The following is a 13,464-nucleotide window of genomic DNA, read 5'->3' on the forward strand; positions in this document are numbered from 1 at the left end:
GGAACTCTATATGACTCAATGAACTCAGACCACCTCTTTCTGGTAGGCTGGTTTCACTTGTTCTTATGTCTAAGGTTCAAGATTTCGGTTTCAAGGTCGAAACTGAATGATGCAGGTTTATCACCAAACTGGGCTTCTTCCCTTAAAATAAGTCTAGGGTCGGGTTATAGACATGTTGGGCCTTTGGTCCCATGGGTTTTCAATATAATATTTCACTTTTATGGACCTAAAGTAGGGGTACATAAGTTGCATACGGGATTAGCTCTATACTTAGTTTAATTTTATGTTTTAGTGTTTTAAATTGAACCGGTTGAACCATTGGTCCAATTTAAGTGATTTTGTACTATACTTTTAGAGTAGAATCTTTTTAACTTTAAGTTATATTTTACGGTCCACACCTCTCCACAAATTTTAGAGAGGGAGTGTATTGTATTTAGACATAGCCTAGGATTCCTATTCCTAGGCTGCATAGGAATTTAGGCCTTTGGCCAATATAAATAAAGCTAACCGTGGCTCCTCTTTACCTCACTGTTTTAGAAAATTCTGCTCAAGCTTCTCTGTAACTTTGTTCTCTCCCTTGGAGTTTGTCTTGTGTTTGATCAATGCTGGTGGGATTGGTTTTTGATCCAATCGACACCTTGCGGTGTGAAGCCCGGGTGGTTCGTTGGTGGGATTTGTGTTTGATCCAATCGATACTCTGCGGTGTGAAGCCCGAGTGGTTCCTCTCAAATTCTACTTTGAAGTTTTTGTCCAAGATTCAATTTTTATTCAACTTTTGCATTCAAACAAGCTGCTGCCAAAGAGTTCCTGCACAACAGTAAGTTTGAAACATCCCCCATCCCCATACTTCTTCTAATCCTGTACATCCCCAACCCTAACTTTTCCCTTTTTATTTTCAAATTTCCTAGACCTTAAATTCCCCACAGACCTAACCAGCCATCAGAACTTACATCAAATTTTAACCACAACACCCCCTGCCGATAAGGAGAACTCGATCTCCTTTGCTGCCCATCCCAGCCACTGAAACCCTAATTCCCCCATCTCAAATCAAAACCCAAAACCCGAATTTCTGCCCAGCCCAAACCAACCGTCAGAACAGTCTAAAAATCTGGCTGATTATCCCCCTCCTAAGAAAACCATTCAAGTTTGGTTAACTTCTGTCCATCCAAACCCTAAAAACCATCTTTTTCAAAACCCGAAACCTTAACCCTGACTTGCTGCTGATTCAAGTTTACACACTTTGTCCATCAAAACATCTCAGGACCTTCATTGATAGGTTCCTTTACCTCAACTTGACATAGCCCAACACCAAACCCTAACCCTAATCACCAAAAACCCTATTTTGACCTAGCCGATTCACCTGTTCATAACAGATCCTGGTTGATTGGCTCCTAGTTGGTCCTGTACCAATCTAGGACTACATTTAGTGGTATCAGAGCCATGGATATAATTAAATTACCAAACTGCTGCCACAACACCCCCTCTGCCCATAACACACACTTGATCCACACTGCTGCCCATTCCCACCATTAAAACCCTAAAATCCCACCTTCTCAAATCGAAACCCAAAACCCTAATTTCTGCCCAGCCCATACCAATTGTAAGAACAGTTTACAAATCTGACCGATTATCCCTCATACCCTCCTAAGAAAACCATTCAAGTTTGGTTAACTTCTGTCCAGCCAAACCCTAGAAATCATCTTTTCCTCTTTCTAAAAACTCAAAACCCTAATCTTAACGTGCTGCCTATTCAAGTTTAAATACTTTCCTCCAGCAAAACATCTTAGGACCTTCACTGATAGACTCCCTACACCTGCCTAGCATAACCAACACCTCAAACCCTAACCCTAACCAAACCCAAACCCTAATTAAACCCTAACCTTAATTTTGACCTAAAATCATCTTCTGCCCCAATCGGACTACTGGTTCATATTAGATCCTGTTGTACTGGCTCCTAGTTGGTCTCTTACCAATCTAGGACTACATAACTGAAATATTTTGGGTTTCGACCGAAATTCGACTGAAACTCCGCATGTTTCGGCTGGCCATTTCGTTTGGCCAAATTTTTGTTTGAAACTTCAGGAAACCCTAATTAAGCATTTCTAAACATATTGGAACCTTTTATATTATAAAAACATACATCCAAAATGGTAGTTTGGTATTGTACCCTAGGTTGGTAGTGTATGCCATACCCTGCTGTATACTTTTCAAATATAGCCTATTCTACACATAATTTAGTGATAGAACACACAAAATTCAATGAAAACAACTAGAATATGATGTTGAAGCGTTACAAGTACAAGTACAAGTGTACAACCAAGGTTAAAACTCTCCTACGAAACTGTTTCTCCAACTCTATGTCAGTACCACATAGAGTTCCGGAATGCTCGAAACCTTTGGGGAAAAAGGGTTTACCTCTAATTGAATCTTACACAACTTGCTCAAATGCGTCAAATCGTTGCTGTAGATGCGTTGTAGTAGTCCCCAACACTTTGTTTCCACCAATGAATGTTGGTGATTTGGCAAAAAATGCTAAATCTGGGTTTTTTTGTGTGTGGAGTTTTCCCCCTTTAACAGGCGAAACCACTCAAAATCACGAAATGGGTCGAAATTTTGACCCATTTCGATCGAAACACTGCTTTTATATGCACTGTTTTGTATATATATATATATCTATATATCGTGGGATTCTATTTTAAGCTAAGTAGTTTAGATTAGATGCTTATTCTATTCCTATTGTAAGTAGGTATCATTCTCCTATTGCAATTATGTTTTAGGCTAAGCTAGGTAAGAGGTTTATTTCCATTGTAACTCTGTTTTGCCTTTAATATAAATATATATTGGCTGGTATGGTAGAACACAGATTCTATCGACAAGCCTTCTTTTCTTCTCCCTCAATCTCTATCGCTCTGTTCAGTTATTCCTCTTCAGATTCTGGTTGATAATTTGAGGTTTTGTTACATGTACCAAAACTGAGTCGAAACCGAATTTCGGCCGTAATGCCAAAATCTCTGTCGAAATCCTACATTCCTATCGAGTCACAATCTGTTTCGTTTTGACCTTTGCCGAAACCAAAATATTTTGCGAAATCTCGGTGGTTTTGACTGAGATTTTGAACTATGCTTATGTGTGATATTTTGAAGTTCTCTTCGGCATATAAAAGTGTATGGAAGTGGTAGTGAATCTCCAGTTAATTTTTCTGTTTCTCTTTGATAGGTAGTCTCCCCATCCTACCCAGGTCATTTATGAGTTGTAGTTTTGAACATGACTTTGGTCTTTATTGCAGATTAACTTGGAGTCTTCAGGGCATCAAGAGGTGGGTTCTTTTGTTGATGAATCACCTAGATCTGAAGGTATGTTGGGCTCATTGTCTGGCTAACTTGGGTTAATTCATCGATTTTTTTATTATCTTATTTCCTCAATTCTTTGTTATCTGAGCATTGCACTGGGTTTAATTAGCTTTGACTTACTTGCAAATTGATCTTTACTTATTTCTACTTTATGATTTTGTTAATGTTGGGTGAGGCATTATGTTGGAGGTGATAGTTTTTTGTTTATGAGTGAACCACTTTGATAGTATCTTGTAACTAATTCCGTGTTTACCACTATGCTATACTTGTGTCAGTCTGTTGGCACTGTGGTGACACATTGTTCTGATCAAGTAGACATGTTCCTGTAGGGCTGTACTCATGTAGAAATGCGTTTGCAAATTCGTCTAATTTCTACTGATTAGAGTTCATTTTTAGTTGTTTAAGAGTCGTGTTGACTTTTTGACTTTTATAAAGAGGATAAAGTCGCAAGTTTGTCAATTTCCTCATTTTCTTAGTTATTACTTTTGTGGGTGCATGCATTGCTAGAACTTGACCTTTTGGCTTGATTATGGTGTCAATACAGTTATTCACGTGCTTGCATACCATTAAAGATGTTATAATGTGTTTGCCTGTGCCCTTGGAAGCTTGACCTTTTTGCTTGATATGATATTAAAAAGTTATTCATCTACCCATTTTGGTGGCGTAGAACTTTTGAGTTTATATGTTGAAATATGGTCAAGTTCATCGGTTATTCTGCAGCCTAATTCCCATAGAAATCTTTAAAAAGGGTTTAAAGATCATTATTGGAGCCTTGGTTTTTCTTGTTGGTACTGATCTAGATAGGTTTGGATCGGGCAATTGACACTAAGGATCAGCTGACACACTTGCAAAACGCGATTTCGTTAGCCTACTTTATATCACTGATTCATACTGGTCTCATCTTATCTGTTCCACATCAGTATCTGCCCCTCCTTAAACCATATGAGAGATCTTTGAATTGATGACACACCATGAATTGCCAAGCTACTATCTGATTTCCCTTCTTGTTTGTTACTTTATATAATTTTGGTTGTTTGCCTAAAACTATCCTTAAACTCCATTTTCTAAATAATTTTTAGTATTGAGTGTTCTGTTTGATTTAATTTTTTTTCTGCAATCTACAAAGCCTTTTCAGACTTTGACTCCTCTATTTTATATGTGTTCTTTTCTTATCCACCGACAATTTCCATTTCTTCTGCACATTTCATACTGGAAGATCCTAATCTTAATTTCTTCGAATAATTTATATTGATTTATTTTATATTTTACATCATTATGAGTGGTTAGAAAGTCATTGATCTTGTTTTCTTGTGATTGAGATATAGAGTTTTTAATATTGAAAAGATGTTGTTAACATTAGTTCCTAAATCAGATAATGAACGTACAGCGTTTATTGTCCCTCTGTGATACTAATACTGTTTTCTGGACTGAAAACCCAGCTATAGGTGCACAGTCTGACACATTGAAGAAAGTTCAAGGTAACGAGGGTGATACTTCTGTGCTGAATACTCTTGTGGACCCTAATGGTGAAGACCCTGCTTGTGCAGCTGATGCCGTGACCCTGGTTATGTGTAATCATGAGTAAGTTTACAAAGTCAAATTCCTTACATAATCCTTAGAATATTACTCTATACGGTTGGATGAAGTCTTGAACATATTATATTGACAAGTTTATAATGTTTATGGCCATGTGATGCAGAAGTAAAGAAGTATCTCCGACGACTTATATTCATCCATTTATCCACAAGAGGATGATGCAGGTGCAGAGTATGCTTTCCAAACAGAAAACCACAGCTCATGACAGTGTTGGTAAAGTCTTTCCTTTGGGTTATTTGAGTGTCATACTTGGAATGGTTTAAATGATCTCTTATTTTATATTTTGGCAGGTTCAATTGATAAAGGCATCTCTTCCATTGAGGCATCTTCTGGTTTAAAACTGGAACAGTTGATTAAGGCCAGAACTATGGGAGTCTTGGAGTACTCTCCAGAAGACGAAGTGGAAGGAGAAATTATTTACTATCAGAATAAGTTGGTTGACCTAGCAGTTTCGAGCAAGCACTATTGCGGTATCACCTTTGCACCTTTAATGTATTTGCAAGCTTGTTATCCACATTCTTTTCCTTGTAATTGTGTTGGATCTAAGTTTTTTGAATTGTAATTTGTTGCTGCTTGTTTTCTTTATGTTATTTGTACACCCAGATATGTGACTGTACTGTCCATATTGTGTTTGAATTGTCCTTGCAGCTGATTTGATGTATAGGGTTGCGAAAAGTCTTCCAGCGGAGATGTATGCTGTAGGGAACCAAAAATGGGATGACGTACTTGTCTATCAGTATCTTATTGAGCTTAGAGAAGCAAAGAAACGAGGACGGAAAGAGAAACGCCACAAAGAAGCCCAGGCTGTGCTTGCTGCTGCGACTGCTGCTGCTGCAGCTTCTTCGAGGATTTCATCGTTTAGGAAAGATGGGCATGATGAATCTGGTCAACACGAGGTTCTAAATTCTTTTCACACAGAGGCTTACATCATTGATGTTGATTGAAAGAGGAACCTGACAAATTTTATCCATTTGCATAATCTTTTGAAGGTCAATACTGTCAATGGGAGGGCTGCGCCTCATTCTCATTTGATGCCACGGGCAAAGGAAACACTCTCAAGGTTGGCTGTATCAAGGACTTCATCAGAAAAACAGTCCAATATCTTCCAGTTGACCTCAGATTTCTCGAAAGACAATCCAAGATCTTGTGATGTCTGTAGGCGATCAGAGACAATGTTGAACCCTGTCTTAGTTTGTAGCAACTGCAAGGTTCTGTATCTTTTTTTGTATATAAAGTAACTATATACTGCCAATCTAGTTTTGGGATCTAATGATGAAATTACACTGACAGGTTGCGGTTCATTTGGGCTGTTATCGTAATGTGAAAGATCCTGTTGGTCCATGGTACTGTGAATTGTGTGAAGAGCTGTTGCCATCTAGAAGCCTGGGAGCCATACCTCCAAATTCTCAGGAGAAGCCTTGTTTTATTGTACACTGTGGTTTATGTGCTGGCTCAACCGGTGCCTTTAGAAAGTCAACTGATGGTCAGTGGGTACATGCCTTTTGTGCTGAGGTAAGTCTTCTGTTCTTAATTAATTGGTTGATTGTCTCAAGTTTATTTTAAATGAAATGCATGTGTAATGTTTTATTTTTCTACTTTTTGCTTTGTAGTGGATGTTGGAATCAACATTCAGAAAGGGACAAGCCAATGCTGTTCATGGGATGGTATGGGCACTCTTTTAGGTGGTTAATTTGGATAGGATTCAATATATAGATTACATTCTTTGTTGCGTATGTAACTACATGTTAATCATGACACATTCAGGAGACCATTTTGAAGGAAAGGGATGTTTGCATAATCTGTCGTCGAAGAGTCGGTGTCTGCCTAAAAGTGAGGGTTGCTCAACTATTTTCTCCTACTCTCACAGTTTTTGCTTCGACTTTAAAGCATGGTGGAATTAAGATAATTTTCTGTCAATTGTAAATGTTGAATTCTTTTTACAGTGTAACTATGGGAACTGTCAAAGAACATTTCATCCTTTTTGTGCAAGAAATGCTGGCCTCTACTTGCATGTGAAAACTAGTGGAGGCAAGGTTCAGCACAAGGGTTACTGTGATAGGCATAGTATGGAGCAGAGAGAAAAGGTGACGTTCAGTTGGTTTATGTGTAGCCTGTGTGGTAGTTGTTTTTTATTAGTCTCTTTCATCTTCACCTTAATCACTTTCTACAGGCTGAGACGCAGCATCATGGGGCAGAGGAATTAAAAAGCATCAAGCAAATTAGGGTAAGTGAGGAGGTACTCTAATGAATTTCATGTTCCCATTCAGTTATGGGCATCTTCTGTCTTGCTTGTAGAGTCGTTACATTATTAATGTTTAAATGCTTGTATGCTTTCCCTGTTTTTGCAAGTCGAAAATGTTGATTAGGAGTTAAGGATATGTTATGATTCCTCAAGGTTACATTTCTTATGGAAAAATTTGTAATTGGGTAACATTTAGAGGCATTGAACGTATAATGTGAACTCGTGGAAACATTAGTAAACTTCAAATGATGTTTGGATATCTTGAAGGATGACTGTCTGAAGTTTATTCTCTAGCTAGGTGTGGTGTTGGGGGCCTTGGGGCACAGTAAACAAGTGTGGGTCATTGATTTGGTCTCATTCTCTACTTGAAGATCAAGTACTATACTTTGCATTTGTATTCTTTTAGTGAAAATCGGTTCATACTGATTGAGGACAAAATCATCTAGATATGTGTTCTGCTTAGGTGTGCATGAGATTTCAAGTTTATGGCATTTGTAATTGTAATGCATATTACTCTACTCAGCTATATGCCTATATATTATTCCAACTAAATGGGGTTGGCTACATAAAATCTGTTTCATGATTCGATTCTATCCAAATTCATACATGTTGTCATTCCTAATCCATGCATATCTTTTCTCACCACTTCTTCCAAATTCATTTTAGGCCTGTACCTTTGCTCTTTTACCTCCTCCAACCTAAGTTATATCACTCCTCTTTATTGAAAGCATTAGGGCTTCGTTGCACATTTCCTTGCCACCTCAAAAGTACTTTTTCATGACTTATCATCTTCGAAGGTACTCTTAAATTACAACTAATTTGTTTATTCCTTGTTTTATCTTCTCTTGTTTTACCACTCGTCCAAACATCTCATCAAATATTTGCAGTGGTTTATGATGTAAAAAAAATTATGAAATTTCAAATTTCTCTACATTTTTCTTGTGACTTTTAAGTTGGAATAAATAGTGTTTTTCCCCCATAATAATTCAGTTAAATTTAGATGAAGAAATGGTGGTAATTATCTGCTAGGCATAGTTATCAAGGCGGCAAGGCGACCACGGTGTTTGAGAGCCTTCCTAAGTGCCTTGGCGATAGGGTGCCGCCTTGGCGAACAAAGCGTTCTAGTGTTCTGTTTTATTATATAACCATTTTATTTGGCACAAATAGCATATTAAAAATTATATAATTCTATTTCTTTGCCAAATAAATACTAAAGAGTCAAACCAATGTAAGGTATTCATCAAAAGATAAATTAACAAACTAAGTTCATAATATTATCATAGCAATAATGCAATATAGCATATGAAAATAATGAAATATAAATATCAAAGAATCAAACAACATTATAAATTATTAAATATAAAGAATAAAGGGCTGGTAAATTAGTACACTTATCTCTGTGATGCCAAATTGAGTGCCTAGGCAGCAGACCCTAAGGTCATCCACTATATTTCTACTTATGTGACCCTGTCAATCAATACTCAATAAAAGAAAACATAACATAACCTAAAATAGTAAAATGCCAAAATTAAGTAATCATTAAAGCTTAAACATTCAAATACTTAGAGTGAAGAAAAGTCTAAAAAACAAAACCATCCAAAATCCAAAACAAATTGTTCAGTAAGTACTTTACAACTTCAAATTTCAATCCCAATTAAGCATATTTAAATCTTCTTGCTCCTGTTGTTTGTCCGCATCATTACTTTCTATACCAAAATCATCCTCAACATCTTCATCATCACGCATATCTTGTTCATCCAACTCGAACCCGAGCTCCAGTTCTTCATCTGAAGACTCCTCAACCCTCCCCCTAGCACGCCGTGAATAAGAAAAGGGAAGGGGTGGAACTGGAGCGGTTGATGGTCCAGACCTCCTCGCTCTATTGGCGCCATAAAACGATGAAGATGCCCCAGTTAGTGCTAATACAGTTCTCCAAGTGAGATCATCCCCAAGATGAACTAATTCATCATCTGATGCCCCAGTCATCCACTCACTACTCCAATCTAGCTCATCAAGCTCCAGTGGATCATAATTTTTGCTTTGTTCCTTTCTTTCTTGGAACCTTACTTGAAGACGACGATTATACTGGATGTAGACAAGATCATTTAAACGTTGATGCTCTAACCTATTCCTCTTCTTGGTGTGAATCTGAAGAACAAATAAACAATATGAAAATATTACTTTTTATTCTTTAAGTCATTCTTTCATAAAACATTAAAACCACACAAAAAACAAAAAATAAAAATAATATTAACTTAGTACTGAAATACTCAAGTACTTACAAACTCAAATATGCTCCAATTGTGCTCACAACCAGAAGATGAACAACAAAGACCAAGTAGGTGCCTTGCAAGCTTTGTAAGCTCAGGTGTAGAGCTTCCATGTTTTTCCCACCAAACGACTATAAATATATATAATATATATAAGAAAAAATATAGCTTAAATTAAAATCAACATACAATACAAAATACAAACAAGTAAAACAACTAAGCAATATAAATTAAAAGAAAAAATACTTACGAGGACTCAACTTGTCCCTTTGTCTAATCGCCATATCCTTTGCAAAAGATTCTCTAGTTCCAGTATAAGCAGTAGATTGTTCACTGATCTTGTCTTGCAAGGTTGTATCAGGCACCATCCTCACAAGAACATCATTAAAGACATCATTTGCTTTATGCATCAAGGAGTTGGCTAAAGATTCATCTGATTCCATCTCAATTGCTTTAAAGTACTTGCTTGGATTAAGGAGAAATGCAGCCAAATATATTAGTCCCTCCATCTGACTTGTCCAACGCCTATCAATAATCTTTACAATCTTCTTCCATTTCCTTTCTATGCCCTTAAAATTTGATATTATGTGCTTCTTTGCCTCTTCCATTGCGACATATACTTCAGGCAATGCAGGCCTCTCATCTCCATCTACTATCCTCAATACTTGAAGAAGAGGCAATGATGCTCTCAAGCAATCCTGCACACCATTCCAGAAATGTGTGGAAAACTATTTCAACAATTTGCTTCCCTGCCTCTATATGTGACAACTTAGATTACTCCCAATGGTCAGAAAGAAATAATCTCCTCAAAGCATCCTTATGCTTCAATAAGCTCTGAAGTGTTTGAAATGATTGAAACTTGGCCCATATTGTCCAATTGCCTCAACCAACTCCTCGAAGCTCCTTAGCTTCAATGCATTGAATGGAACGCCACTTTCAAAAGCCCACCTTGCAAAGTAAGAACGGAGTTTATCTCTTTCCTCCTCTGATCTCATACGGTTCTCCATTGTAGTCTGTTGGGGACCTTTACCGTGCCTCTCTGCAACAACCTCTTCAGGAGTCCGCCTCTTTACATGAGCATCCATGGGACCCCTTACTTGTTGTTTGACTATCGTTTGAATGACAACTTCATTTTTTTTGAAGTTGTTCCAGAGCTTGGAATAAGGCTCGAGTCCCCACCCCCCAAATCAGACTCTATATGCCTTTCTTCGGATCCTTCAACATGAAAATCGCCACCGCCAACATCCAAATCATCCAAATTTTCCATCCTCCTCTTCTTGTTTTTCAAGATCGCTTCTCTCATCTCTTTAGCAATTTCGGCAGTTGTCTTTGAGCACTTGGCTACATCTCCATAGCCACCAATCAAGTGTTGCTTCAATCTTTTTATTCCTCCCTTGGTATTCACCCCACAGAGGATACACTTGACACAATTTTTGTCTTCTAAATTAGGCCATTATCCATTCTTCCACCCAGGATCATTAGACCTGGCCTTTCTTTTCTGATCCTTGCTTGGATCAATCCTTGACCCCACCGTACTTATATTTTCTGCCCCACTATTACCATCACCATTGGTCATTGTACTCCCTTTGTCTGATGTCTAGTTGTCTACAATGACAAAAAATAGAAAAAAATTAAAAAATATAGAGAATTGAAGTGTATAAAAACTTAAAAAGTAAAGAAAAAAACAACTATGTTATAGAAAGTGTAATCACTAATCAAACTATCACAGATTCACAATAGATAAAATATTGAAGTGTTTGCTAGTCCAACCGAAGGCATATAAGAAGCAGGAAATTAGTAACACAGTAATACACTGCTGAAATTTGAAACTCTAAGCAGTGAAGCATAAAAAATGAAAAGAAAATCAGGAAAAAATGAAATTTGGAACTTGGAAAGAAAAATACTGATTACAGATTTATAATTAAACTAATGAGGAAGAGAATAAGTGAAGCACTGAGACTGGAAAAAAAAGAAGGCATTTACTGGCTGGAAAATGCTGCTGGAATGGAAGACAATAGTGCCGGACGATGTACGAGGCTGCTGCTGCCAAAAGGAAGAAACATAGTCATAGAGATGGTTAGAACTTAGAAGAACAGGGTTTAGAGTCTTTAGACTTTAGATTTTAGAAGAAAAGAAAAAAAAAATGGCACCTCTTACCGTGGAATTGGAGATGTCGACTTGTCGGTGGGGGTGGAGATTGAAGATGTTGCCGTTGGGGACTGCCGGACTGGGGATGGAAGCTGGAAAAGAGGGACATGGAAGTGAATCAAGTGATGGAACAGCAGCAGCAATGCAGCATAAGAAAAAAAAAAAAACAAAAAATAGAAGAGAAGAAGAAGAAAAGCTGAATGACTCACAGATTTACCTTTAATGGAGTTGTTGCCGGACGCCGGTGGAAGATGGATATGTCACCGGTGGAGGTTGAGGCTGGAGAAGAGAAGAAGAGGAACAGTAGGGCCGCAGGGGTTAGCACTTAGAAAGGGTTTAGGTTTTAGAAGGAAAAAAGAAAAAAAAAGAAAAAAGAACAATACTTACCGCTGGAGATCCTCGCCGAGTGGCCGGATGCCGGTGGACGATGGGCAGTTGGCCACTGAGGAGTGAGGTTTGAGTGTTCGACGGAGTCTAAGTCGAAGAGACGAAGACTCGAAGTCGCCACTGCTTCTCTATTTTTCTTTCGCAGTCCTCGACTCTTCTTCTTTTTCGTGTTTTTCAAATTTTCTGGTGAATTGGTCAAATGGGTTTAGGGTTAAGTTGATTAGTTGAAATGTTGAATCGATTTAGGTGTTTTTGTTTTTTTTTTTTTCTTTTTGTAGCATATGATTCCATGCTTCTCAGAGCATGGAACCAAAAGCATCACACCAATCCGATTATATCAATTAGAATATCTTAAATTACATTAAAAAATTAAAAAACAAAAATCTTTTTAAAAAAAAATACATATGGCGACCGCCCAGAAGCATAGTCGTCCTAAAGCGACCAAGGCGACGCCTTGGAGACCATGGCGCTCCATTTTGCGACATACGAAATGGCGTCCTATCGCCATGGGCTTGAAAAACCGCCTGGACGCCAAGGCGTCGCCTTGATAACTATGCTGCTAGGCATGAAAAATATTCCAAGATAGAAACATGGATAGAAGTTTGTAGTTCATTAGCATAATCTGTGATACTGTGTGAACCAACCGACCGACCAGAAAGGTTTTGAGGATTGAGATCTAAGCTTCGATTTTTATAAGATTATTCCGATCCTGATCCAATTCGGGTTGGCTGATCTGACTCAGATCCTGGACAGTCCTTGGCTCATGGTTTATGAAGACTAATCCCAAACCAAGGAAATTCCAGCAGGAGATTAACTTAACTGGATCGTAGGAAATATGGAAAGAATTAGAAACAGTAAAGTATTGGCAGTTAGGGTTAAATAGCTTAGATTGGGCTCATATTTCAGTCTAAGGTTCTGTCCCATTTACAGGTCACACCTGCAAAGTTGTGTCAAAATCTGATGACTGGATTGTGAGTTTTAGAACAATTCTAATAGGAAAAGTTGAAATAAGAACAGAACTGAAATTTTGATTAGGATATTCAAAGATTCGAAACAGAAACTCAGAAAGAAGTAAATCAGGGAAGTATTAATCAAACCTAAGCTAGAATAAGTGGTCAGCAATGGCTCTTAATAATAACAGAATCTGAAAGAGCAAGAACAGCACAACCACAGAAAGTTAAGTAGATCTGACCTGTAACTTGATAGAAAGATAGAAGACTAGATAGAGAGACAGAAGGATAGAACAGGTTAGGAATCCACCTAAACCTCAGGCTAGGAATCCATCCAAGCCTGTGAAGAGAATCCACTCTTCCACTAAGGAATCCACCTTAGTCTTCATTTGGTATCCATCAAGTACATCCAAAATCCACTAGGTAAACACTCTGAATCCACAGAACCAAAATTCAGAAACTGAACATCTTTATCTCTTCAAAATTCAAATCCATGGGTGGGCCTGTAGGCCAGTACATAT

The 13,464-nt window shown here is 37.8% G+C and overlaps 1 protein-coding gene across 3 annotated transcripts in view; it reads left to right on the plus strand.

Annotated features, from left to right (window-relative positions):
- LOC122654214 overlaps window positions 1–13,464 on the plus strand; it is a 41,893-nt gene that overhangs the window by 17,339 nt on the left and 11,090 nt on the right. For 2 of the 3 annotated variants that reach the window (XM_043848203.1, XM_043848202.1), the window contains exons 6-16: window positions 3,287–3,353; window positions 4,790–4,931; window positions 5,050–5,159; window positions 5,237–5,416; window positions 5,592–5,842; window positions 5,936–6,154; window positions 6,237–6,458; window positions 6,557–6,610; window positions 6,711–6,776; window positions 6,890–7,030; window positions 7,117–7,170. In XM_043848203.1, the coding sequence (XP_043704138.1) occupies window positions 3,287–3,353; window positions 4,790–4,931; window positions 5,050–5,159; window positions 5,237–5,416; window positions 5,592–5,842; window positions 5,936–6,154; window positions 6,237–6,458; window positions 6,557–6,610; window positions 6,711–6,776; window positions 6,890–7,030; window positions 7,117–7,170 (1,506 nt within the window). Of the gene's footprint in view, window positions 1–3,286; window positions 3,354–4,789; window positions 4,932–5,049; window positions 5,160–5,236; window positions 5,417–5,591; window positions 5,843–5,935; window positions 6,155–6,236; window positions 6,459–6,556; window positions 6,629–6,710; window positions 6,777–6,889; window positions 7,031–7,116; window positions 7,171–13,464 lie in introns of those variants that run through there. The other variant, XR_006331882.1, reaches the window with a different exon arrangement.

This window comes from Telopea speciosissima, chromosome 3, assembly GCF_018873765.1.
Source record: "Telopea speciosissima isolate NSW1024214 ecotype Mountain lineage chromosome 3, Tspe_v1, whole genome shotgun sequence".
Lineage (NCBI taxonomy): Eukaryota > Viridiplantae > Streptophyta > Magnoliopsida > Proteales > Proteaceae > Telopea > Telopea speciosissima.